Here is a 27,511-nt window from a genome sequence, read left to right as displayed (position 1 = left end):
TCGTTCATCAGTTTCTACTGTTCCAGCCTTCCTTCAATCCTCAACTAACCGTTCCTATGAAGATAAGAAAGTTTACGTTCAGGATGTTTCGAATTTCACTGCAAAATTATTCGACAATTCACAATTTTCAGATTTTCAAATTGTTCTTACAAAATTACAACAAACTCTTTCAGTTTACAAAGGCATTCTATCCATAAATTCTGAATTCTTCCAAACACTCTTCTCCTCCAACAATTTTTCAGAGAATTTATGTGGTCAACTGATCCTTGATGATTTATTCGAAGAAACAGCACTTTACAAAATTGTAAAAAGCTTTTACACTGGTAGTTTAGAATACTCACTCGATGAAGAAGGTCTCTCCCTCCTAATTTTCTCACAAAAATACATGATTCAAGGTTCATTAGCTTCACATTTGAAGCATGAAATTCAAATGAACATTTCACCTCAGAATTGTTTTAAACTTTTTGGACAATTGATCAAAGTTTACGATGGAAGTTTTATCAATGATGTGTACAGTGGTGTAGATAGAGGAGTTGTGGATACTAACTTGTTGCATTCAATTATGAAAAGTGTAATTTTGGAGATGGCAAGAAACTTTTCCAATATTTTGAAGGAAAATATTTCAGAGCTTTTGGCACTTTCTCCTGATTCATTATTGCTCATGTTGAGAGAATTTTCAAAATTGTCAAATAGTGAGTCCTCCCCAACCCCGTTGATGGTTGCTTCTAGATCTCACAGAAAATCATCCACTTCTTTATATGGAAGTTTAAGTTCTTCTTATTCGAATCCTTACTCTCCATCCTCAAGCTCATCTTTCACAAAGAAAAAATTTGAAAGGTTCCCATCCTCACCTTCACTCAGAAGAGAATCCAGCTCTTCAAACATTGTATATATACGATGCGATGGCAAACTATTCCTTCGTTTCATTATGGATTGGATGATTGCTGATGTTGAGGCAAGAAAAGATTATATGGCAGAGATTAAGTCCATTGAAGGCACATTTAACTATTCCAACTATTAAGATATAAATTTCATTTCCAAATAATCAGTGTTTAATTTCATATAGTTCATTGCCAAACTAGTGAAAATCAGTCTTTTCTTTTCTTTGTACTCTTCGTTGTGGAGGTTTCATTCTTCTTGTCGTCTTTACGTTTTCTTTTTACATTCTTTTCAGGACAAGGGGTGGATTCTGTTGAGGTGGTTGTGGTTGTTATACTATCTGAAGAGGATTGAGGGGATTGGAAATTGATAATGTGTTCTCCATTTTGTAAATCCTTCTTCCTCTTTTGTTTGTGTGGATCATGTTGAAAAATTTTGAGAGGTTTCATTGGATTATTGCTGTTATTACTATGAGAAGGAGTATTATCGCTAGAAGAGGAGGCAGGATGGATGTTATTCCTTTCAGAGATCATTTCATTATAAAATTTAAATTGAGACATGTTGGAATTTGGTTGATGATGAGTGGCTTCTTCCACCAGTTCAGTTTCTTGCTCCTTATTCTGTTGATTCGATTGCCCAGAGAGCCATTTGATAAATCCATCACTGGGTTTTTGTTGAACTCCCTGTTGTCCGTATTTGTGTTGAAATTGATTTGGTGTGTTATTGGTCTTATGTGACAGAGTCTTTCTAATACTTCCCAAAATTTGCTTGGTTGAATCAAGGGTTGGTGGATCAGCTGGATGGTTAGATAATTGGAAATCTTCTGTATCTTCTTCCTCGTCTGCTATTTCCTCTGATTGGTAATTTGGTATTGTTGACAATTTGAGTACAGGTTGTGATTGTCGACCTGTATTCAAGTTGGAATATAGATTAGAAATTAATTGCCTCATATTATTACCATTATTTCCATTATTGTTATTATGGGAAGATTGAGCCATATTATTATTGTTAACATTGGAATAAGGTTGAGACTGAAAATTATTGGTATTCTGTTGAAAATTATTGGTTGATGGAGGTGGTATATTCGATGTGGTAGAGACCATTTGATAGTATGGAGAAGGAGCATTAGATGAATTAGCGGTCAAAGTGGTATCAGATACATTGTTGAATGCATACTGATGAGCATTTTGAGGGTTTGTATCATTATTGAGCAATTGGCGAAGCATGCCCCAGAGCATTGGCTCATTTAAATTATCTAGTACTGTACCTGATTGCTGCCTATTGCTGTTGTTTGATTGTAGTTGTGGGGCCACCATGGTGGTGTTTGGTTCTTGTTGACTGGTGGTATCATCTCCAAACTCTCTTACAGATCTGACATCACTGAATAAATCTCGATAATCTTCCAAGTTGAATTCAGATGTGGATTTTGTAAGTGACAAGGATGAATGCGGCTCAATGTTGAATGTTGAATGGTTGCATTCCTCGAATAATTGACTTATACCAGCATCTGATAGCTGATCATTGTGTGAATGAAGTTGTTGATTTGCAGATGATGCTAACATAGGATTGTTATGAGCATTGATAAATTCTAGGGTGGAGGAATTAGTACCAGGGGAGAGCATGAACTTTTTAGAATCATTAAATGACGAGCTAGATGTACTGGTGGAAGAAGAAGAATTGGTGGTATTATTGGATAAGGAATGAGATGAAGATGGGAATGAAGAAGAACCTTGCAGGCCAACATCTCCACTACCATTATTGAATGAAGATGTGGAACCTCTATCCATAACTAGTTGTTGCTGGTTTGCATTGGATGATGGAGTTTCAGGTTGTTGATGGTTTACATGGGAGGTACATGCTTGTATTTTTTGGTGTTGGTCTGTGGATGCATTCGGCACCAACATGGATGATGTATTGCCGGATGCAAAACCGTGGTCCTGCTTTTGCTCAATGTTATTCATGCGTTCTTGTTGCACAGATAATGTTGACAATATTTGCTGAATAATATTATTCATCATTGTGTCCACATTCTTTTGAGAGAATATTCCTTCCAAACCTCTTGATTGAATACTTGATGATACCAATGACGATGATGATGAAGAATATTCTCTTCTAGTATCATTATTCAGGTCATATTGTTGATGTGCTGATGGAACGCTATTCGTAAAAGTATTGGTAGGAGAGTCTATTATTCTACTTTCAACTTTTATGCGATGTCCTTCGGTATGATCATCACTATTAACACCCGCATTGCTCATATTTGTTTCCTTGTGATGGTTATGGCATGTCGATGTTGCTGTCTGAAATGTATTGTTGTTAACACTATCATCATTAATGGCTAATGTACTACTAGATGAAGTAGATGATGGTTTTTTCTTTCCAGCAGCAGCATGCTTTTGTTTAGAGTTTCTATCATTTTTCTTATTGTTCATATTGTTGTTGTGGTTTCTTTTCGGTCAAGTTCTTTATCACCAAATTGTTATCATTGTATTGTTGAGAGGCGAAAGTGAAGTTTTTTCTAGAGTTTGAAAAAGCTCTTGTAATCGAACAACCACACAGCAGGCAATCTCTCTGTTTGGAACGTTGTTGTGCACACAAATATTGCTGCAATTGGCGCCAAGCCACTAAAATGTATTTTCGATTGTGCCTTTTTCGTTTGACGTCGTGAAGTGTATGTTGGGTGGTTTTGCGCTGGTGTATTGTGTACTCAGGCGTTGAGGTACATTCTGAGCGTTTTTTTTTTGATAAGGCCAGTAGCTGGCGATCTTGGTAGACGAGGTCAAACAAAATCGTAACCTGAATTGAATATTCATGGAAATTTGGCAAGCTTCCATCAAGCATACACGATTGAGGATTCTCTTTTGATTGCTTGCTTGTTTGCTTACATCTGTGAGGCAACAAACAAGAAATTCCGAAACGCAACAAAATGTTGCCTCAACCAATAAGGTCTTGTTGTATGATGATGGTTGTTATCATCAAGCCTTCTATGAAAGATACGCAGCAGAATCTGCTACAAATTGATCAATAGATGATATAGAAAATGTATTGGAATATTATTCCTTATTCCTTTTCGTGTTAATATTAGTAAATTCCAATCACTGCTACAGATTGATGTTGGTGTTTAATTGATGTTTGAACAATTACTCCTATGAATCTCATTCACAATATTTATCAGATAATGGTTCCAAAATGAATGTAAAAGAGATTCCTTTCAATTATGATACATCATTGGAAACCATTCCTCCAGAATCTAGCCAAACCTATTTTGAAATTACAATTTCCTTAGGGTGTTCAATTAATCAGAGATTAAGTTTGAAAACCTCACCAATTTCAACAAAAATCTAGAAATGTAAAACTGCTGGACGTAAAATTTGAGTCTCAGCGCTGAGACTTGGAGATTCAATGGGTTAATCTCTAATGAAATTAATTTTTTGTCCTAAAAAGTGGATTAAGTTCTACTATTATGGTCAACTGAACAAAAATCATTATTTACAAGTTGTTTGAAAGGAGGAGATTTTTTCATATTAGAGAGTATTTTAAGAAAAAATGGGCTTTGAAAGAAAACAATCTCTTATTCAATTGGTTCAGTCAAAGTTATCGAATAATGTCACTAGGTGTCAAAATTCATCTCTAATTCTTACAACTATATTCGACGGCAACTGACATTACCAGAATCAAAACAACTTAAAAAAAATGGTCCAAGTAATTGTCCCTGTAACCCACGATGACATGGAAGAAGTAATGTCAAACGACACTTCAAAAAATCCTGAAGAAAATGTTTCAACTTTCTATCGAGTGTGTGGTGGAAGAATTCCAATTAATCTATTTATCATTTCTGTAGTATCCATACTTCTTATCATGAGTTGCTTTTGTATCTGGATTGCTTCATTCACTGTAACAAAGCAAGTGATTGAGGGTCTGTCAAATGACTTGATAGATGTCAATGGAGAAAAAATCACTTCCTATCTCAATACCTTTATGGATCCCCTTGGAAAACTCTCCAAATCCATTGCCTATGATTACAACAATGGAATTGCTACTACTTCCAATTTTAGAACTTATCTGTTTCCCAAATTTGCAGAATTCAAAACTTCTAGTTGCGGATATTTCTTTGCTGGTCCTCCTTCTACTAAATACACCTATTCTACTGCAGGTTCTGGAAACAAAACCTATCCAGTTTATTCCTATCAACCTCCTGGATTTATCGGAACTTTGCGTGATACCATAAATGTAACAACTGGAGTTGTAACCAAATATAACTCAACTGTGGATTTAACTCCGTTTTATACCCTAGATCAAGATTATTACAATTCGACCATAATATTATCTACTCAATTGGGCATTGAAGGTGTTTATGGCAATGCTTATAAACCTTATGGATCAAGTATGGCCATTTATCACTCCTCAAAGTTGTATGATCCAGTTCAGTACAAGACAGGTAAGAAAGTGGTGACAGGAGTGACAAGAGTAAACATTTCACTGCAGAATATTGTTGATTTCTTGAGTAAGATTGTGTTGATTGGTAAAGGGTTTTGTTTGGTTTCTCAGCAAAATGGAATTCTAGTTGGTGGGTCAATTAATACTTTGACACCTGACGGAAATACTAATTTACATATTTATAATTTGACAGAAAGAGATGCTGGGCAATTAATGAAAGAAATTAGTGTAAAATATGGTGATTTGAATGAATTACCAAAAAGAATTACTGAAACAGTTAATGGAATAGGTTATATCATATCTCATTACACTTACAAGATTGATAATTTGAAATGGAATGTCTATTTCGTTGTTTATCAAGAAGAAGTGATTGCATCCTTGACAATGACAACTGGCATTAGTGTTGGTGTGGCTGTCACTGTCATGATTATTGGTGTCATTGTCAGTTTTATCATTGGATTTATAGTTTCCAAACCAATGAAAGCTTTAGAACGTCAATTTGAGCTTATTAAGGTCCTTGATCTTGACACTGTCAATATTGGTAATTCAGTTTTCAAGGAAATTAATTCCATTTTTGGAAATTTGAAAACAACTGTTCAATGGCTGAAGGAAATTAAATCTTTCATCCCAGAACACGTTTTTGAACAATTAATCAACTCACAAACAATTGAGATGGAATTTGGATCTGTCAATATCAAGAAGAATGAATCCTTTGCTGAATCGAAACATTCCATGGGCACAACTAATGATGGAGTTAGCCACGCAGATTTGGAATCGAGAATTCATTCTTCCAAGAAGGGAGGTGGCTCACTATTCCAAATGGGATTATCTGTCAAGCAAACTGTTGTAATCACTTGTCAATTGAAGGGTTTCTTCTCAATGGAACAGCCAAGTGATATTGAGAATGGTTTTAAAAAGATTATGAATGCTATTGGACCGATTACAAAAGTATACAAAGCTAATTTGCAAGTTCTTCCAAAGTTTGCTTTACAATTGGCACTTTCGGCTAATTCTCCAGGAGAGCAAGATAAGCTGATTGAAAAGAGTGTTGAGCTGGCTTTCAAACTTGCAAAGGCTATCAATCAGGTTGGACCTGATTTCTACCCTAGAATTGGTGTCAGTTGTTCGAAAGCTAGGGTTGGAAACTTGGGAACTAAAACTTCAAGGTACTATACGATTGTTGGTGCATGTGTGGTTGACTCTGAAAAATTGTGCATATTGGCAGATTCATTCAATGTAAATGTGCTAATTGATACATCTTGTTGTGAAAGTTTACAAGCAGATATTGCCAGAAAATTCATTTTGAAACCAATTGACAAGATTAAGAAGGAAATGAATAATTCAAGTATTGAAACAATTTATGAAGTTTTTGGTGAAAAGAATACCGACAATGATGAATGGCTTTATGAATTGGAAAATTCAAAGAAGAACAATGCATTTGCAGAGTATTACAAGGCATTTGATGTCTTTTCTGCTGATTTCTGGAATGGAATTTCACAATCTGAAATCAAAAAGGAGATTGATCACGTATTGGGAGTTTTCCAAAATTATTTAGTGAGGCATCCAGAGGATATAACAACGGAGAGATTGATTTCAATCTTGCAACCATGTTTGAATATTTCAAAGATGGAGGAGAATTCGATACCTATAATCTTATCGAGTTATTATTCTTCGTTTGATTGCTCGTATGCTGCATTTACAAATGTTGGAGATGTGAGGGCTCTTCCTCTCGATATTTAAATAAATATTACAAAATAATTATGTGAAAAAGTTTAAATCTTGTATTGAAGACTGTCAGAATTTTCTAGTTCAAATTTGATGAATTTGGCAATTTCAAGAGAAAGCTCACTATAGACATAACTTGGGAATGGTTCCTTATCAAACTCTATAACAATTCTATCTTGATGATGTTGGGCTTTCTCATCAGTTGTTGTTGTAGATTGCACTCCTTCCTTCTTATCCGATTTCAAAGCAATATTAAATCCAAGTTTGGCAGAATCGAGAACGCTCTGGACCAAGGGATGATACTTCATGAGAGCTTGGGCTAAATTGAGCATATTTCCACTTCCGTCAACCATTGGAACAATCATATTTTGATGAGTTGTTTCTACAACCTCAATAGATAGAGCTTTAGATGTTTCTGATTGTGTAGTCTCAGCTTTCTTGTTTACTTGAAGCTGAATGTGACCGACCTGTAAGGAAACGAATAAAAGGAGAGGTGAAACCCATGAAAAGCTGATCAATTGCAATTCTTTTTGTTGATGTGTAAGGTCCTTCATTTCTTCTGGCTCCAAGTTTGGTTTTTGCATTTGACGTTCAATCTTTTCCTTCTTACTTTGATTTCTAAAGATCGCCAATTCAATAGCTCGTTCTAATTGCTTAGTCAGACCATATTTTGAAATGTATACATAACTATCCTCTGAAGCATCTCCCATACTTTCACCCAACTCGCTTTGTTTTACAGTAAGATTTGGATCCAAGTCCATAATGTAGGCAAGGAATCCTTCAAAGAATGAAATAACATGGGAGACTGGCTTTAAGCTAGTATGTGGTGATTTCCAATCATTCACATAATTAAATAAAGCTGTATAATTTCCAATATTGGTCTTGATGAAAGAGTAAGTGTAGAGAGAAGTTACATCATCTGCACCTGGTTGCCAGTCATCACTTTCCACATTTTCATAATCAAATTCGCCAGATAAACGTTTCTTTAACTGTTTGCTTTCAACTTTGACTTTTCTCATGGATTGCATAACAAGTGTTCTCAATTTGGATAAGACACGAATCTTGGATTCGACAGAGTTGGAAAATTTAATTTCCTTCATCAATTGAATACATTCATTATAAGGTTTAACTGAAGTATCTTTTGGAATAAAATCAGAGTGAACACCAAAGTTTTGCAAGCTACATGTGGTCAAGATGGAATTAATCTTTTGATTGATCATTAAATCTTGATCTCTGAAATGATATTCGTACAATTCAAATGTTGTAGAGTAGAGTTTCTTGTGCAAGTGATCGGCAATAATGGTCTTACAAAAGTTGTAAGCTTGTTGAACGGTTATGAAATGACTCTTAGTAATATCAGTAGTGGCAGGTACAGAAGTTCCAAAAATGATTTCATCATCATAGTCATCGTATTGTCCATCTTGTTGGTCCAAGTTGTTATCTGATCCACCCATACTTCCTAACTTGGCTGAAATAATTTCATTACCGAAAAATTCCCAAACCACTTGATCACACAAAAAGATGATAAAACTCTTCAAGTCATCAATGGCATTGTAGAGGAGAACACCGTCTTTTCTGGCAACTTTACGTGCACCAGATGATTGATTTCTATTATTACCGGCATAGTAGCTTCCATGATAGAGGCCATCGAAGAATTCAATAAATCCCTTGACAAAGCTTGCTTGTGGTGAGATATATTCTGTCTTGATAGTCTCGCCCAACAATTTGATGACTTCATTCTTGAAAACGACCTTATCCAATAAATTACACTTGTCTCCATTCTTGGAGTAGTATTCTAAAAGATTTGTCTTTTCCTTTCTCCAAGTTTCCTTACTCATGAGAGAGTAGTATTTCCACTTTAATTCCAATTCTGGTCTTTCAATGCATTCCTTCTTGGTCATTCTCAAAAATTGGAGATAATTGCTATCATCCATATGACCAACATTTTGGAAAAGTTTGATTGCATCATTCACTTGCGTTCTCAATTGGAAAAGATGGGTAAGTTCTACATTTTTACAATTTCCCTTCTTGAAAACAGCACTTTCAATCTTGTCTCCACTCCAAGTTCCTTCAATAACGTCACCTGTGGCAAGGTAAAGTTTACCTTTTCCTTTTCTAGTACCTCTCTTGAATTCTCCTTGGAAATATGAACCATCAATATATTGATAAGTTCCCATATGATGATATAAACCATTCTTCCAGCCACCATAATATCTTTCACCATTACCCATTACTTCCACTCCAAAACCATCTTTCAGATCTTCAGAAAATCCACCAAAGTATTTCTTATTTTCCTGAACGTGATACAATTCACCTTCCTTGTGTTTTTCCAAATCTCCAACCGAAATTACATAGGCAGAATTAAACTTGCTTTTAGCTCTGAAAGTTCCCCAATATTCAAGCTCATTAGAGTAGGTGACCTTGAAAGGAATGGCTTCACTAGGGTTATTCAAAATCCATTGACCAATAGCAATGGCTGTTGGTGGTGCTTGCTCAGTATTGTTGGCCTTTTTACCAGTTGGAGGTGGTAAGGTATTCTTGTATGGGAAAATCATTTTACCAAAACCGTGTCTCTTTCCTCTAATAATATCACCTTCATAGACAGCACCATTTGGATATTTCAATTCACCTCTACCACATAGTCTTGAGAGAACTGGACAAACACAGGCATCTCCAAAAATTCCACCTGTGAAATCCTTGACGTCCTTTTCCTTAGCTTTTGGTGTAGTTCCTTCTTCTGCACCTCCAACTCCGAGCAAGGCATACATCATGTACAATTCATCATCAGTCATGGATGAATCATACTTTTGAATGTATCCAATGTATTGCCATTCTTGATCATTTTCATCAAAGAATGTTAGATGGGCAAATGATTCTCCATTCTTGCTGATTTTATCCAAAATTCCATCCATCATTTCTTTTTGATTTGCTTCTCTTTGCATTAATTTGATTTTTCTCAATTCCTTCTCCGATAATTTCTTAGGTGTCTTGGAAGTAGTGGTTGTAGTGTCAGATTTGGCATCATCCTCTGTTCTTGCATCTGTTGTAGAGAGAGAGCTTGGTGTTGTTGCTTCCTCTGCTGGACTTCCAACTCCTCTTGCAAAAATTGCCTTGTTTTTTACCTTGTCCAAAAAGGATTTAAATCCATATGTTGTTTGTTCTCTAGATTCGGGTGTTGTTGCTACTCTAATATCATCGAGTACGCTTCTTCCTGTTGAATTGTTATCATCAAATGCTCCATGAGATTGATTTAAATTCATTTCACCAAGGAAATTTATCAAATCAATTTCTCGCCTAGAACCTCTTTCTCCAGCAACATTTGAATCCTCTGGTATTCCTAAGGTTCCAATAGGTTGGGACATGTGCATGGCTTGTCTCTTTTTCATTGTTTCCTCATCACTACTTGAATTTGTAGTAGTTACACGATTTGGTGGTTTATCACTTAAATATTTCAACACTTCGTGTGAAACATCATCAGAGGCTCTCTTTTTTCTCATAATTTCTGATGAATCCTCAGATGATAGTGAAGATGATGTTGGAGTTACACATTGATCAATTGTTGTATTTGTTGTTGTTGAAGTCAATGAGGAGAGTCCTCTCTCAGCGACTGGTGTTATTGGTAAATTATTGGTCGACGAAGATGTAATCGGAGAGCTTGCTAATGTTGGTGTTGTACTATTGGAAGGTATGGTTGGAGCCATCGAGTGAAGATTGGACGAACTCTTACCACCAAATGAAAATCCAAAGAGTGTAAACTTTTTTCTTGGAGCTGAAGAGTCGTGTTTTTCGGGAGTTACTGGTGAAACAGTAGCTGATGCTGTAGTAGAGTTGGAGACAAGAGCAGAATTACCAAAGAGTCCAGATACATCGGAGGATGATCTCTTGTGGCTCATTCTTCGTTGTTGAGTGGTGGTCGTCATATTGGAGGAGGTTAAATGATTACCTGATGCTGATGATGTTAATGTTGTGGTGGTTGCAGTAGGACTATCAGAGGTGGCTGTTATTTGAACATTTGTATTTGGTGATGCATGAGAATCAATAACAAAAGGTGAATTCTTCTCCAAAGCCTGTTGAATGGTCGAACTTTCAAAACTAAAATCAATAGAACTGTGAGAAGGAGCATGATGACTTGGTCGAGGAAGGGCCTTTCTTGGTCTATTGATACTTGCACTTCTTATGAGTTGTTTCTGGGAATCTGAAGATATGGAAGAAGTAGGATCCTCTACATTATTGGTTGATCCATCTGAGCCATCTGTAGTAGTGGAAGCAGTGGTAGTAGATGATGTGGTTTCGTCTGATGTTGTGGTAGTACTTTTCGATGGATTAATATTTTGATCATTACTTGATGATGGATCCTCGGAAGAAGTATTCAATGTAGTACTAGTAGTGCTAGTATCAACTTGGCTTTCTGATAAAGATGTTGTTATTGTTGAATTATTGTTGTTATTGTCATGATTTGTAGTGGAAACATCAGAAATGTCACTTGTAGTTGTGTTTTCTGATAGTGATGGCTCCATTATTATGATTGTATTTTTAAATATTAAATAATTCCTCGTAGTATGATGATTGATGTAATAAATTAAATAGTTTTAAAATATATTTATCTAACTAATCCGATATTCTAATCGATTGTATTGTTTTTTGTTGGTGTTGCTATTGTATTAAATATCAAATGATTAACAATAATTAATACAAATAAATAAATTAATTTGATGATGGTGATAGTAATTTACAAATCTATATTTACAAAGAAGAAAAATCCACAATATTTTCCTCTCGTGTGTGTGATGAAATCCTCCTTCACTCGATGTCTCTTCAAAAAGTAGTGTTGCTGCTGAGAGGAAATTGATCGAGAGGCGATTAGAGTTTCAAGCAAGCCAAAAGATGAAGAAAAAATTTTTTGCTTTAAAAAAACGAATCGTTATGAAGATTTGTATTATCTGATTACGATGAAATGATGCAATGCAATCGGAACAATAACAACTTGTTTTTTTATCTTAGAATAATTTGTTATGACTGGTTCGAAATAGGTGGGAGATTGTTGCTAACTTGTTTTTTACTGGATACGATCGATATGGTACTAGTTTGGAATGATGGATGGTAATGAAACTCTTGGACAGACTCCTAACATTCATGTTCCTCCGAATTTAAAAAATTTAATATTATTATTTAAATTTAATAATAATTAATAATTAATTAATATTGTAATCCATGAAAGATATTATATTTAATTAATATTACGTAATAATCAATAACAACAACCAGCCTTAAAAGTAAATAGAAATGAACTAAAACTCATCCATGAACTTGTCTCAAAAGCAAAAAAATTAAAAGGCCCCATTAAGTATTAATCATGCCTTTAATTAAATCTGAACAAAATCTCCTCTTAATCATCACATTATTATTAACAAATTAAAATTCCAATGAATAATTTAAAAAAAAAAATTAACAACACAATGAAACAGCAACGCTCTCATTCTCCACCACCTCTTCAATCTTCATCTACTTCACATCATTCACAGAGTAGTGGTGGATTATTAAATAATCTTCCTCCGCATCCTCACTTGCAAAAGATGGGATCCTTCACTTCATCAACAACAAGTCATACTTCATCATCTTCACCACATACAAATCATGGTGGTTATACTAACTTGGCAGATTGTCAGAATTTATTGGAGAGATGTGATTTAAATCCATTGCATCAACTATTCATTGAAAAAGGAAGCAAAAGAACAAAATGTATCTACCAAGGTTGTCATGTTACAAATAATAGCCTCTCTGAAGGGAACTTTCCGATCAAGTTTACGATCATGGATTGAAATTATTATCAAAACACAAATTGAGGAACCTCTCACACTCGTCAAGAAGGATATTCAAGTATTTGGAACTTGTAAAAAACTAACCATTGATGATTTCACAATCTATGATGGCATTGGAGGTGTCTTGTACATGTTAATTTACTTTTTTGTAAAATCGAGTCCAAAGAGCACTGATTCGCCACTTCCTTCTGAGGATGCCATGAGTAGAAGAAGAGATTCACAATGCTCATCTACCATGTCTGATTCTAACTTTGTGGATACAGCACTTCCGAATGCAGAAGATTTATCATTCATTCCAATTGCATCGATGGAGTATCTCTCAGAGAAAATTGAAAAATGTGTACATTTAATTGAGCTCATCATGGAAAAGCAATCACTCTCACTCGATAATGGTGATATAAGTGGTGTTGGTGGTATGATGGGATTGTTTTCTCTATTATCAATTGCCTATGATATTCTAGGAAAGACTGAAAAGGCCAAAATTACACTCCATAATATTGCTATTCATTTTCCAAAGCTTTGCTTTATCAATAGGAGGGCAAACAAACCAATTTCCAATGAGTGGCTTTATGGCCGTATAGGATATTTGTACACTGTCCTATTTTTGCAGAGATACTTTAAGGATTCTAAGGTTTTACCAGACAATTATTTGGAAGTTATGCAATTTGATAAGGTTGTTGATATTATCAAACAGGATGGAGATAAGGGAAACAAGTACATGTGGGAATGGCATGAAAAGGAATATCTAGGAGCTGTTCATGGTTTTTGTGGCATTGCCAAACTCTTATTGGATCTTACAGATATCAAGAATGATGAAAGTAGTTTCAAAAAGATTAAAGAAACTGTGGATTGGTTAGTTTCAGAACAATTCAGTGATGGCAATTTCCCTTCTAGTGTTGGAAGCAAATCATCGAGACTTCTTCAATTCTGTCATGGTGTGACGGGAGTAATGCCAATTCTTTTGGACATGTACAAAATTACAAAGGATGAAAAGTATTTGGACTCTGCAAAGAAAGCTGGGGCTTGTATGTGGAAATTTGGTCTCTTGAAGAAAGGTCTAGGGTTGTGCCATGGTATATTTGGAAACCTCTATCCTTTCATCTTAATGTACCAAACTACAGGAGATGATGAATGTTTAATGAGGGCCATCAGATTTGCTCAATACGGATGTGAAAATCAATCCAAACTAGTTTCTGTGCCTGACCATCCATTCTCATTGTTTGAAGGCATATCTGGATCTTGTATCGTTCTTGATGGATTAATAGAGTTGATGTGTAATTATGAATTGGGTGTAAAGGAGGATTATTTCCATTTCCCTTGCTTTGATTATAAGATTTTCAAGCAATAAATTATTGCTAACTAATTGCTAACCTGATTTAATTTTTTAATATTTTTCATTTTCAAATTTATTTCCTTAATTTGAAATTAATTGCATTTCGTATTATATTATTCAATGGTAGGATTTTGAGTCGTGGAAGAAGATGCAGCAGCAGTAGAGGACTGTTTCTTTTTCCTTTTCTTCTTTTTCATTGGTGGAGAATTCGGTGAATTTGAATCGAATATTGAATTATTTGAAATTAAACTTGTTGCCGATTGAGGATCCTCACTATTGGAATTGAATGAAGTCGGGCCTGAATCATAGAATTTATAAACCCTTTCTTTTCTTTGTCGCTTTTGAGTTTCATGTTGCCCTGAGGTGAATTCTTGAAATTCATTTTCTGACCATTGAAAGGTTGAAGTTGATGGGTTGCTATTTGTTTGGAAGAGCTGAGATTCTAGCGAGGGAGGCAGGGTTGTTCTTTCTCGTTTTGACTTTCCAAAATTGTCTTTAGATTTCTTTGATTTTCTTTCTGTAGAAACTGTATTCGAAAGAATGGGAAACTGGTTGCTGCTGCTGGGCGAAATGTGGTGATATGTTAATGGAGAGGAAATTGAATTGTTCGACTGTTGTTGTGGGTCGTACTGCACAATGGTAAACATTTTTTGCTGCTGTTGTTGTGAAGTATTCGAAACGTTTCGTATTATTGGAGGCTGACAAACAGTTGCACTACTCAAACTATTAGAAACAATCCTTACAGTAGGTGAAAAACAATCCAATCCAACTTCCTTCCTCTTGCTCTCATGAAAATTTTCCAATCCGCCAATTTTTTGATGTTGCATCTTACTATCCGAATCCTCTGAGATTTTACTGTCATCATTAATGTATTCGAATGGTTCATCATTTCTTCTACTGCCAATACTGCCTCCACATGCAAGCAAACTATTTTCAACAAATTGTTCTTGTGGTGATAATTGGTTCATGCTACCATTTTTGGAATTGTGTGAAGAGGATGCAACAATTTCAAGTTGTTTTTGATGTATTTGCTGTTGTTTATCTTGTTGGTGAAGATCTGTCAAGAGTGATTCAATATCAAGCTTTAGAAATGTTTCATGATTGTTGGCAGATGACAGAACCTCGGACGTTGAATTATTACTACTGTTACTAACAACATAATTAGATGATATTCCAAGTGATGATGATACTAAAGAAGATTCGACACTGTCATTGTTACCAAACATCATGTGCCAAATGTCAAAACGTAATCAATGTGTGAAATTGTTTTTGTTTGTGAAAATAAAAAAGCTTGGGCCCTTCGAGTGCAAACAGATTTTCATCAGAGACCAATATTTAGTCAATCATCGATTATTTTGGAATCTATGAAGTGGTCTATTGCCATAATTGGAAATGCATGAAAATTAATTAGTTGAAAAATTTGGAAGCTTCAAGCCAATTGTTCAAGCTTTTCAACCAATTTGCATTATGACATATTAAATATTGTTGTAACAAGTATTGAAATGCTTTGTAAATAGTTTTGGCGCACTTTTGTGAATTTCACACAAAGAGAAAAAGAGATAATTTTCTATTGTTGGATGAGTTGATTATCCTGATTGATGATATAAGGACCCCTGGGTAAAATTATGTTGGCATTCATTGGTTGTGTCATCACTGACAGTTGGCTGTTGACATTTTTCATAAACAAAATGTAATGATTATGTTGTTGGATGTTGATGATGAAAAGCTGTTGATAATTATGATATTGGACATGGTAAATTACTGGTGACATTATTATTAACTTTTTTACTAGTGCTGTCAAAAGTCTTTAGTATTTTGGCATACAAGAAGATATTTAGAACTCGTTTGATTTTGCTTCCGTTCAGGCTTTAGTAAGCTTCAACAGAACAGTTCATCATCAAAATATTTTTAATATTTTCATCAAATGTCTTGAAGATATTTTCATAATAATTCGAATTTTTCCTTCCATTAGTTTGAACCCATTTCAATGTTGAAAGTCTTGGTTGAATGCAGCACTTATTTCAAGTCTTGGTGCTGATGGTACCACTCTAACCAATATCAGATAATATTAGTCATTGCATTGAGAATTAAGCCGATGAAATTCCACAGCTGGCAAAAACTATTCCTTTCCCGAGCTTCTCCCAAAAATTCATCCAGACGTGAGCAAAACAACTCCGCATACTTGTCTCGTATATTTTGTGTGGGATTGTTGGAAGAGAAGACTCTTATTCTCCCTTAGATTTAAAAAAGAAAGTACTACAACCGTAACTCACTGTAAAGATAATGTTGCGCCATTTACCGTTATCTCTCTCCTATCTCTCCTCTCAGTGTGAAATATCGTACACATGCTAAATAATATCACACACACAACAAACAAAATAATGCCAAGACGACCAATTGTGCCAAATAAGCAAGCAATCCTTAGTGCATGTTTGCTGGTAGTTTGTTCGCTGCTGCTGATATTTACTTGTGTGCATGTTACCTTTGTTGTAGGGTCTTCATCAAGTAGTGGTGGTAATGGAACGTTGAGAGAATGGTTGGGTGACTTGAATGAGCAAGCTGCTAGATTACAATCCACAGCTTTAAAATTACAAGTTGCCATTGCAGTTTTAAGTAATTCTAACAATACGGAATCAATCTTAACGATAAGAAGTGCTCAATTGAAGAAAATTACTCAAGCTCTTAATCTTATCAATCAAGAAATTGTAATTGTTAATAGTGCTTGTAGTAATTATGATGGACCTGATTGTAACATTCCTATCTGTGATTCAAAATGTTTGAATTGCTCATCACCAGGAAAATGTGTTTCTTGTTCAGGTAATTGGACTGGACCTTCATGTTCAATTCCAGTGTGTGATTCCAAATGTTTGAACTGTACATCACCTGGAAACTGTTCAGTATGCTCTGGAAATTGGAATGGTACAACTTGTTCTACTTGTAAAAGTGGATGGACTGGAACAAATTGCGTAAACCAAACAGCAATATTAACCTCTGCTCAAATGACAAGATTTTCCAATGAAATATTGAACATGCCAAACTCTTTTACCAAATTGCTTTTCAAGGCATCCAGAGATGGCTTTGCAGGAGATAAATTCCACTCGAAATGTGATAATAAGGGTGCAACTGTTGTAATTGTCAAGGCACAGTCGGGAGCAATATTTGGAGGTTATACCAGTGTTTCATGGAATGTTCAAAATTCTGGCTATGTATCAGACAAGTCAGCATTTCTATTTAGTTTAGTTTCTTCTACTGGAGTGGAAAGATTTGCCAAATTACCTCAACAATATTCAGATTTCTATAAGAGTGGGAAAACAAATGGTGAATATGCAACATATCAAGTATCAGGTCTGGGACCAACATTTGGAGGAGGACATGACTTATTTATTTCAAATAATTGCAACTCTAACTCTCTTAGTACTTCAAATCTTTGTGCTTCCTATTGTGATGCAACAATGTCAGTTAGTTCCACAACAGCAAATGCATACCTGGCAGGCACAAAAAATTTCCAGGTTGAAGATTATGAAGTGTATAATTTGTAAATAATGAGAAACTATAGTTTGTTAATTATTTCATCTCACTGATGTTAACATTGCAAATATGCATTTAGCTTATCTACTATTCGCATTACCAGGGAGGTTGGAAGTAATTTTACGGGACATAAATTTAGATTGTTTAACATTGAATTTTTTTTGAACGTTACAACACCAATTTGTTAATCATTATTTCATGAACCGAACTTTTATTTCTCACATAATTCTGTAAACTGTATTGCACTCGATGACACTTGGGCTATTTCTCAAAGTGGTCAAGTTTTTTTACGATGTACAAAAAATTAGTATGACTTGTTGTGTAATAGGACAAGTGATATATTTGAATTAAAATTTTAAAAAAAAATGAAAAGAAAGTATGAGCAAGATGATCACACCACATCCCTCAATGGTGGTGGAGAAGAATGCGAACCAACAATAAAACAAGCAAAGGCAAATACTTCACCTAACATTAATCCACATGATCAAAACAAATCCATAATTTCGGATATTAAATTCGAACACGACACTAAACCTCATCTCCGATACTTTCTTAAATTACTCGAAGATTTTGATGATGATCATGATAATGCTAAATTCAGCCAGGGAATAACCAATTCTGTACTGGGATATTTCAACAAATTTCTGAATGGATTGCCAGAAATTATTGGATCGAATAATGAACAAGTTGATGATGGAGTAAAAACATGGCATGCTGAGAAAATAGGAGCTGGGGGATTTGGAACTGTTTTAAAAGTGATTAAAAGGAATTCTAATGGTCAAAATGTAAAAGCCATCAAAGTGATACCAATCATTTCAACAATGGGACCAAATGAAGCAGTCAGTGGAGCCAAATTGGATCATCCAAATGTTGTGAAGGTTTACAATTCAATCTTGATTAGACAGACATGTTGTATTGAAATGGAATTTATTGAAATGGGAAGTTTACAAGATTTAATCAAGAAGAAAATCAAACTTCCATCAATTGCAATTTTCAAAATGATGTTCCAATGTTGTGAAGTATTACTATTTATGAAACAAAGAGGTATGGTTCATTCAGATATCAAGCCTGCAAATATTCTTGTGAAGAAACTTGATTTGAATTCGAATGAAGTCGAGGTTGCCATTGGAGATTTTGGACTCACCTTATTGAATGACACTGTTGCCTCCCAAATGCGAGGTGGAACAACAAGCTATGCTCCTCCAGAGGTATTAGAAGTCAATGAAAAAGGCAAACGAATTTTCAAAGCCAATTTCAAACCAACATTTAACACTGACTTGTTTTCATTAGGTAAAACTTTCAGAGCTTTATTCAATAATCACGATAGTGATCAGTTTACAACAGATATTCTTGAAATGATAGAACAATTAATTTCAAGTGATATTCAACAAAGAGCAATTGGATTTTATAATATTGGCTTTAATGGAATAATATATTTCAATAATAAGTCTTTGATTTGGAAAAATGAAAAGGAGTTGTCAGCTTTCTCTAGTTTGGAATACCTTATGAAAGATTTAACAACACTCCCTCATAAGAATAGAGATTTCATTTTACAAAATAATATTTTGCAGAGTGCACACAAGTCATTGAAACAAGACCGAAATTTCTTGGTTGAAATAGTGGTCAAAGATGTTAGAAATTTACTAACAATTGATGAATCAGTGAGAACAGATAAATCATTTGCCATTCATGTACTGGAAAGAAATGAAACTGCCTTTAATTACTTCGATGAATCATTAATGAGAGATAGAGAGTTTATTAATGATATTGTTGGACGAAATGGGTTGTTATTGAAATATACCACTTTCTTAAATGACAGGGAAATAGTTTTAACTGCATTCAAAAACAATAGAGAGGCACTTCAATATGCCAACGAATCATTGAGAAAAGATAGGGAATTTGTAATGAGTGCAATTCAACATGATGGAATAGTATTCACGTACGCAGATGAATCATTTAGGAAAGATAGAGAATTTGTTTTGGCAGCAGTACAACACAAAGGATTACTACTTGATTCTATTGATATCTCTTTCAGGAAAGATAGAGAAATTGTATTGAAATCAGTGAAACAAAACGGGTTAGCTCTAGAATACGTAGACAAATCACTTACTAAAGATATAGAAATTGTCACAGAAGCTGTTAAACAAAATAGATTTGCAATCAAATATGCAGATGAATCATTGAGAAAAGATAAGGAAATCGTGTTGAATGCTGTTGCACAAAATGAACATGTTTTACAGATTGTTGATGGTTCATTTGTCAAAAAAAGAGAGATTGTACTGAAAGCAGTTAAACAAAATGGGCTAACATTAGAATCTGCAGACAAGGAATTAAGAAAAGATAGAGAAATTGTATTGGAATCAATTCAACAAAATGGTTTAGCATTAAAGTATGCAGATGAAATGCTGAGACGAGACAAAGAAATTGTAATGAGAGCCATTCAACAAAATAGATTGGCAATTAATTTTGTGAGTGAATCATTGAGAAAGGATAGAGAATTTGCCTCTGAAACTGTTCAACGGGACGGTTTATTACTCGAATGTATGCATAAGTCAATTAAGAACGAAAAGGAAATTGTAATGAAGGCAGTTCAACAAAATGGTTTGGCTCTCAAATATGCCAATGAAAAAATGAAGAAAGATAGAGAAATTGTTACAACAGCAGTTCAACAAAATGGTTTAGCTTTGGAATATGCAGATAGGTCATTACGGAAAGATAGTGCTATAGCAATAATGGCAGTGAGCCAAAATGGATTGGCACTAGAGTACACTGATAAATCATTAACTAAAGATAGGCGAGTTGTAATGGAAGCTGTTCAACAAAATGGATTGGCTCTTGGCTTTGCTGCGAATTCATTTAAGCAAGATCAAGAAATCGTAACGAAAGCAATTCAACAAACCCCAAATGCCCGTTTCTTTTCTTTGATTAAAAATTAAGGTTTGTGCTGTTTTGATTTGTTCTTAAGTTGCTCATTCTTTATCTGATTTTTAGCCAAGTTAGCTATCTATAATGTCCACCTCAAATCAGGGTATTACGGAAATGTTTATTGTTTCTTTTTCAAATCATCAAAATAATAATCCTCCAAAATATCTTGAGCTTGTGGTCTAATCAAGTTATCTTTGGTTAACATTAATACTACCAATTCTACAAGTTTTGAAGAATATTGACCACTTTCTTGTAACTTTTTATACAATAATTTGGTTACATCTGTTTGGTCTTTACCTAGGTATAATTGACTTATGGATGTAAAGGTATCTTTTGTCATGATTTGATAGATTGTAACTCCTAAACTATAAATATCAGTGTTGTAATAGTACTTTCCACCCAAACCAAGCTCAGGGGACTTTTCAAATGAATAAAATGTTAAATGTACAAAAAACTTACCATAAATATAGGAGTACCAGCATAGGAATTATTTGTCGATCCAATATTAGATTTAGCTAACCCAAAATCTGCCACAATTATGTGGATATTATCTTTTTCCAAGCTTTTCACAAAAACATTGGATGGTTTGATATCTCTATGAATTATTTTCATAGTACAGTGAATATAATCAAGAGCTTGACACATTTGATAAATTATTTGTTTGATCAATTTTTCAGAACAATCAAAATCAATATTTGTTAACTTAACTAAATCTCCCAGCTCATAAAAGTCCATATCAATACAAAGTAATTGGTCCTTACTAACAAAGAATTCATTCACCCGTAAAATATAGGGATGATTGACATTCATTAATTGAGTTCCTTCTTTCATAAAATTATTCAATTCTTCCATGGAAGAATATTTAATGACTTTGATAGCTTTCACCGAATTTGTTTTACTATCAAAGGCCTTAAAGACTGATCCGAAAGCTCCTTGACCAATTCTTATCAAGTTGGAATATCTAGAGAGAGGATTGAAAGCTTCGCTAGTAGTTCCATTTGAAGAAATGCTCATGAGAGGTTGGATAAACATACTTCCTTCTGTCGGGAAATCAGTACTCGAAAAACCTTCAAGTTCAATATTATTAGCATTAGTTTTCGCAAGTTCATTTGCTTTCTTTTGCTTGCTTCTAAATAAAAGTATAATAAAGACAATTAGAATAATACTGAAAGCAAATATCAAAAAAGTAATAGGCAACACTGTAGATAAGATGATAATTAATATAGAATCATTACTAGAAACGGATCTTGTAGATGATAAACCAGATGTTTGCACAATTGGAGAGTTATAATTAATTTCTTGGATGGAAAACACTGATAAATGATTAGATCTACATTCCATATCAAAGTAAATATAGTCATCTGTTCTTTTGTTAATTGTTGTTAAGGTCTCAAGTCCACTAGTTGACCATATCTTTAAGGTAGTATCATAAAAAACACAAGTAGTGTTAATACCAGTTTTGTTGTTTGTAATTAAGCCTTGAAATTTGAATATTATTGGTGGATTAATATTTTTCACTGTGATTGTATTGTATGATGTATCTAACAGAGATAGATCTACAATTGGTTTGTTTTGCAGGAGTGTTGTTTCCTGTCTAGTTGGAGAATTAAATGATCTAATAGAATAGAATAGTTTAGATTTGGAAGTTAGAGAAATTTGACTAGAAAAGTCACTAGGCAATTTGATATCAACTTTAAAGTTGGAAACTGTGAGTGAAATTGATTTCTCATTCAATAAAGATGAATATTCTAAATCTTCGACAAAACTTGAATTGTCGCCATTATTCCCTGTTAACTTGAAATATTCTAAAGCAAATTTATGGATCTTATATTGTTCATCTAAATTATTTTGATGGATATTTGCAAGAATATTTTGCAATGATTTAATTTCTTCTAAATGATAATTATCAAGTAAATCATTATAAATGAAAGTTGGATAATAATTAAGTGCTTTCTTCATTCCTGAATAAATTAATTCCAAAAAAGCTTCTAATTCAATACTAAATGTTGATAATGATGAAGTATCACTAATTGTTGTTTTTAAAATGTTAGAAATCTTGTAAATTATTGGTAAAGTTAATTGAATAACTCTTTCATCAACTTTGTAAGTAATATCCCATAAACTCTTTGTTATTTTCAACATATCACCAAGCATTGAATTAAATGAACTTATTTTCATTGGATTAAATTCTTTCAAAATGCTGTCTGATAATGTTGAAAGAGTTTCATTTTGAATTAAGAGGGTGAGTAAACTATTCATTTCACTGGAAATTTCCATCTTGAGTGGTTTAGAATTTTTAAGAATTTGGAATTGATCTGAAATATAATTAAATCTTGATAGGATAGAATTGTCATTTAACAAATAACTAGGTAATTCAATCTTAATATTTTTTCTAAAAATTCCAATAGAACCATATAAGTTTTGAAGTTTTACGACAAGAGCAATTCTACCATCTTTAGAATATGGGTACGGTAGCTTTGTTATCAAAGATTTCTTTGGTGTATTGGATATTACACCTAATCTTTCGTTGTTTGAATGAAATTCCATTACAAAACTTGAAATACTTTCATATGGTAATTTCAAGCAGTTAATACCTATCAAAGTTTCAAAACTTGTAAAATTAACATCATGTTTCAAATTTTCTACATCACAGGATAATCTTGGACTATAATCAATTCTAGTTGAAATGGATATAGTGGTAATTCCGTTTGAATTGGTAGTTGACAATTCAAATTCGTATACCTCTCCTTCAATTAAATGTTTGTTATCAATTTTTAAAATTATTTCAATATCATTTTCCATTATAGTTCTGTAAATTGTATTATCTTGAAGAAATTCTTCAATATTATTATCAATATTATTTAAATATCCTTGTTTGAGTTTCCATATAAATGAAACCATTGTTGAAGATTTCACTACATTTCTCATATAAATATTCTTATGGGAAGGTGTAATTGCTGGTATATAATCTGTAGTTATTTTTGGAGAGAGCTTTGAAATATCTAAGAACTCAATATAACCTTCATAATGATAAACTGTTGTTATAAAATACTTATTGGAGGATATTAAAGCAGTAATATAATAAGAACCTTCTTTTGAAGACATTATTTGCTTAATATCTATTTGTTCAAGATAAGATTTAGTAGAAGAGCACAAGTTATCACTTAAATGTTGAGATTTGTTGAAAGGTGAAACTTTGAAACATTGCCAAGAAAACTCCATATAATCACTTAAAGTATATTTGGAAATATAAGGATCATCAATCATTAGCTCAATACGTATTGTTTCATCAGAGTTGATAGAATAGGTTCTATTAACACCTGTCATTACGAAATCCAAATTTTTAAATGTAGAATATTTAAAAGAGTCAATAGTAAAAGGTAAGAAAACATATGTTTTCAATTGAACTCCAAAAACTTGCATATTAGAATTAAATTCACTGTCTAAAACTCCTCCTGAATATTCATTAATCATTCTAACCATTTGTTTGGAATATAAATCAGTATTCAATAAACTGAAAAAGCCAGAAAATGAATATGAAATTGAAGAATTTAAACTATTCAATGAAGTTTCTAAAATACAATTATGACCAATACAGGAATATGCCTTTCCGTCAAAATTATCACTTAACCAGTAATAACTAGGGGGTAATGATTTTGTATAGGTTTGTATCTTCACTTCCTTACTTATTGATTTTTCACTAGTCACTCCAGATGAATAAAGAGCTTGTAAATTAATAATCTTATATCCTTGAATAGGGTTTAAACTGTTTGTATATGAAATTGGAATATGAATAAATGTTCTATTGGAATATTTGTTTAACAATGATGAAATAACGCCACTACATTGACTACATATCCATCTACTTGTCATTTTCGTGAATCCATGTAAAGTATCATCACAATTCAAACGTATTACTAAATCTAACATTGGTGATGCTTCTGTTAATGAGTATCCAAATGTACAACTGGAAGAAGAAACATCATTATTGGTTAAACTGTTCACAATCATTGAAAAATTAAATTTGGTTTGAATAACCGAGTAATGTTGAATTGTGTAATCAAAACCAAGATAAATTTGCATTGATTTCTTTCTCCATTGACATAAAATAGAATTTTCGCCAAATTTCATTAGTTCAGATTCTTCAAAAATATCATTACATGAAAATATTTCACTGCCATTTGGCAACATTTTCATTAGACTATCATGGAAAGAAAATATCATTGCAGATGATGTGTTCAAATAAATTTCATGATATTGACATTCATTTCCAACAAAACCACTTTCACATGTACAATTATTTGGTGATATACATTTACCATTTCCAGAGCAAACCATTCTATCACTTTCAATCCTGTCATAACAAACAATATGTTCACATTCTCTACCAATATAACCATTATTACAAGTACACCTGTCATAATCACTACAATTTCCTCTAGCACCACATACAGAACTAGAATTTGATGTTATATTAAAACAATTAGTAACTGAACAATCTTCTCCAAACCACTTTTCTGAGCAAGAACAATTGTTATAGTTGAGACATGTACCATGTCCTCCGCATACTTTTGGTTCGTTGGCTGTCACTGAAAAACATTTAAAATATTCACATCTTGCTCCTCCAAACTTATATGGACAAACACAATTTCCAGGGCCAGAACAAGTTCCATTATTTTGACAAAGACTTTGACCAGTGAATTTCTCTCCGGCACAATTAAATGACTCACATTTAGAATCAAAGTAACCATCTCTACATGTACAATTATTGAATGAAGTACAACTTCCATGCCCTGAACATACATTAGAACTGTTTTTGGACAATCCATAACAATCATACATTTCACAATTAGATCCATAATATCCAGAATCACATGTACAATTGTTAGGAGAGAAACATTTTCCTCTGCTAGAACAAACTGTAGAATTAGTGAAAAGAATATCGAAACATTCAAAATTCTCGCAATTATTTCCATAATAACCAGTAACGCAAGAGCAATTATTTAGAGATGTACACGTGCCATGAGAAGAACATACGGTAGTGTTTTTAGAACTAACACCATAACAAGTAAAGTCTTGGCAATACGACCCTGAATATCCTGGATTACACGAGCAATTATTCAATCCAATACAAGTTCCTACTGACGAACATACTGTAGAAGAGTTGAACGGAATAGAGTGGCAATAAAAGTATTGGCAATTTTCCCCATAATAACCGGATGAACAAGAGCACTCATTGGGAGAAGTACAAATACCTTGGGATGAACAAACACCAGAGTGATTTCTCAACAACTCATAGCAATAAAATTCATCACATTTGTAACCAAAGTAATCAGCTGTGCAATTGCATTGATTATAGCCAATACATGAACCTTTTCCAGAGCATACAACAGCTGGAATTTTGTTTGTAGTTCCAAAACATGGATACTCACAAGATCCATCTAAAAGAATGGCATTTCCAGTGCACCAAGGACTAAGTTTTCTGATTCTGTTATTGTTTGTATCAGTAATATAAATTTCATCACTTGAACTGATGGCAACTCCATAAGGATTATATAATTGAGCACTTATTGCAGATGAACCATCACCACTATAGCCGGATGTTCCAGTTCCAGCAATTGTTGAAATAATGCCAGATGTTGTGATTTTACGAATTCTGTTATTATTGTAATCAGCAACATAAATTTCATCACTTGAACTGATGGCAACTCCATAAGGATTATATAATTGAGCACTTGTTGCAGATGAACCATCACCACTATAGCCGTGATGTTCCAGTTCCAGCAATTGTTGAAATAATGCCAGATGTTGTGATTTTACGAATTCTGTTATTGTTTGTATCAGCAATATAAATTTCACCTCTTGAACTGATGGCAACTCCATAAGGAGAATTTAATTGAGCACTTGTTGCAGATGAACCATCACCACTATATCCTTGTGTTCCAGTTCCAGCAATTGTTAAAATGATACCAGATGTTGTGATTTTACGAATTCTATGATTGTTTGTATCAGCAATATAAATTTCACCACTTGAGGAAAATTCGAACGTAATGGCATTAATGTAAGCTGTAGTTGCTGATAGTCCATCGCCTATACCGCCAGCAATTGTTGAAATAATACCAGATGTTGTGATTTTACGAATTCTATTATTGAACATATCCATATCAGCAATATAAATTTCATCACTTGAACTGATGGCAACTCCATAAGGAAAATATAATTTAGCACTTGTTGCAGATGAACCATCACCATTATATCCTGCTGTTCCAGTTCCAGCAATTGTTGAAATAATACCAGATGTTGTGATTTTACGAATTCTATGATTGTTTGTATCAGCAATATAAATTTCATCACTTGAACTGATGGCAACTCCATAAGGATTATATAATTGAGGGTTTGGGTTGGGTTTGGGTGGGTTGGGTTTGGGTTTGGGTTTGGGTTTGGGTTTGGGTTTGGGTTTGGGTTTGGGTTTGGGTTTGGGTTTGGGTTTGGGTTTGGGTTTGGGTTTGGGTTTGGGTTTGGGTTTGGGTTTGGGTTTGGGTTTGGGTTGGGTTTGGGTTTGGGTTTGGGTTTGGGTTTGGGTTTGGGTTTGGGTTTGGGTTTGGGTTTGGGTTTGGGTTTGGGTTTGGGTTGGGTTTGGGTTTGGGTTTGGGTTTGGGTTTGGGTTTGGGTTTGGGTTTGGGTTTGGGTTTGGGTTTGGGTTTGGGTTTGGGTTTGGGTTTGGGTTTGGGTTTGGGTTTGGGTTTGGGTTTGGGTTTGGGTTTGGGTTTGGGTTTGGGTTTGGGTTTGGGTTTGGGTTTGGGTTTGGCTTTGGGTTTGGGTTTGGGTTTGGGTTTGCCCTTGGGTTTGGGTTTGGGTTTGGGTT

The 27,511-nt window shown here is 33.9% G+C and overlaps 8 protein-coding genes across 8 annotated transcripts in view; 4 read left to right on the top strand and 4 right to left on the bottom strand.

Moving 5' to 3' along the window:
- Window position 1: 1 nt before the first annotated feature.
- Window positions 2-3,311, bottom strand: NAEGRDRAFT_78758 (uncharacterized protein; the record flags this gene model as incomplete). Its single annotated transcript, XM_002680112.1, has 1 exon — window positions 2-3,311. The coding sequence occupies one exon, from the start codon at window positions 3,309-3,311 to the stop codon at window positions 1,089-1,091; it is 2,223 nt and encodes a 740-aa protein (XP_002680158.1). The 3' UTR covers window positions 2-1,088.
- A 1,261-nt stretch (window positions 3,312-4,572) lies between these two features.
- NAEGRDRAFT_64367 (uncharacterized protein) lies at window positions 4,573-7,056 on the top strand (the record flags this gene model as incomplete). The annotated part of the gene is made up of 1 exon (XM_002680237.1): window positions 4,573-7,056. One exon carries the CDS (start codon window positions 4,573-4,575, stop codon window positions 7,054-7,056), a length of 2,484 nt encoding a protein of 827 aa, XP_002680283.1.
- A 2,033-nt stretch (window positions 7,057-9,089) lies between these two features.
- Window positions 9,090-9,677, bottom strand: NAEGRDRAFT_4370 (uncharacterized protein; the record flags this gene model as incomplete). The annotated part of the gene is made up of 2 exons (XM_002680111.1): window positions 9,090-9,355; window positions 9,602-9,677. Coding segments are annotated over 2 exons (342 nt in total), but the record flags the coding sequence as incomplete, so codon positions are not given.
- A 3,121-nt stretch (window positions 9,678-12,798) lies between these two features.
- On the top strand, window positions 12,799-14,208 carry NAEGRDRAFT_64365 (uncharacterized protein; the record flags this gene model as incomplete). The annotated part of the gene is made up of 1 exon (XM_002680236.1): window positions 12,799-14,208. One exon carries the CDS (start codon window positions 12,799-12,801, stop codon window positions 14,206-14,208), a length of 1,410 nt encoding a protein of 469 aa, XP_002680282.1.
- A 68-nt stretch (window positions 14,209-14,276) lies between these two features.
- NAEGRDRAFT_57269 (uncharacterized protein) lies at window positions 14,277-15,453 on the bottom strand. Its single transcript, XM_002680110.1, has one exon. The coding sequence runs from the start codon at window positions 15,420-15,422 to the stop codon at window positions 14,307-14,309; it is 1,116 nt and encodes a 371-aa protein (XP_002680156.1). The 5' UTR covers window positions 15,423-15,453; the 3' UTR covers window positions 14,277-14,306.
- Window positions 15,454-16,574: 1,121 nt separating this feature from the next.
- Window positions 16,575-17,732, top strand: NAEGRDRAFT_64363 (uncharacterized protein; the record flags this gene model as incomplete). Its single annotated transcript, XM_002680235.1, has 1 exon — window positions 16,575-17,732. One exon carries the CDS (start codon window positions 16,575-16,577, stop codon window positions 17,730-17,732), a length of 1,158 nt encoding a protein of 385 aa, XP_002680281.1.
- Window positions 17,733-18,086: 354 nt separating this feature from the next.
- On the top strand, window positions 18,087-20,657 carry NAEGRDRAFT_78755 (serine/threonine kinase; the record flags this gene model as incomplete). The annotated part of the gene is made up of 1 exon (XM_002680234.1): window positions 18,087-20,657. The coding sequence occupies one exon, from the start codon at window positions 18,087-18,089 to the stop codon at window positions 20,655-20,657; it is 2,571 nt and encodes an 856-aa protein (XP_002680280.1).
- Window positions 20,658-20,834: 177 nt separating this feature from the next.
- The window catches only part of NAEGRDRAFT_64361 (uncharacterized protein), a gene marked incomplete at both ends in the record, with an annotated part of 8,287 nt that continues 1,610 nt past the window's right edge, over window positions 20,835-27,511 (bottom strand). The window contains 5 exons of the mRNA XM_002680109.1: window positions 20,835-20,902; window positions 20,944-21,064; window positions 21,106-21,775; window positions 21,845-26,404; window positions 26,694-26,963. Of these exons, the coding sequence (XP_002680155.1) occupies window positions 20,835-20,902; window positions 20,944-21,064; window positions 21,106-21,775; window positions 21,845-26,404; window positions 26,694-26,963 (5,689 nt within the window). The remainder of the gene's footprint in view (window positions 20,903-20,943; window positions 21,065-21,105; window positions 21,776-21,844; window positions 26,405-26,693; window positions 26,964-27,511) is intronic.

This window comes from Naegleria gruberi (genome assembly GCF_000004985.1).
Source record: "Naegleria gruberi genomic scaffold NAEGRscaffold_10, whole genome shotgun sequence".
Classification (NCBI taxonomy): Eukaryota; Heterolobosea; class Eutetramitea; order Acrasida; family Naegleriidae; genus Naegleria; species Naegleria gruberi.
This window is presented reverse-complemented; position numbering and strand designations above follow the sequence as displayed.

Bases quoted from the DNA above. Each gene is read 5' to 3' on its own strand.
- NAEGRDRAFT_57269 (XM_002680110.1), bottom strand. From the start codon at position 15,422: ATGATGTTTGGTAACAATGACAGTGTCGAATCTTCTTTAGTATCATCA.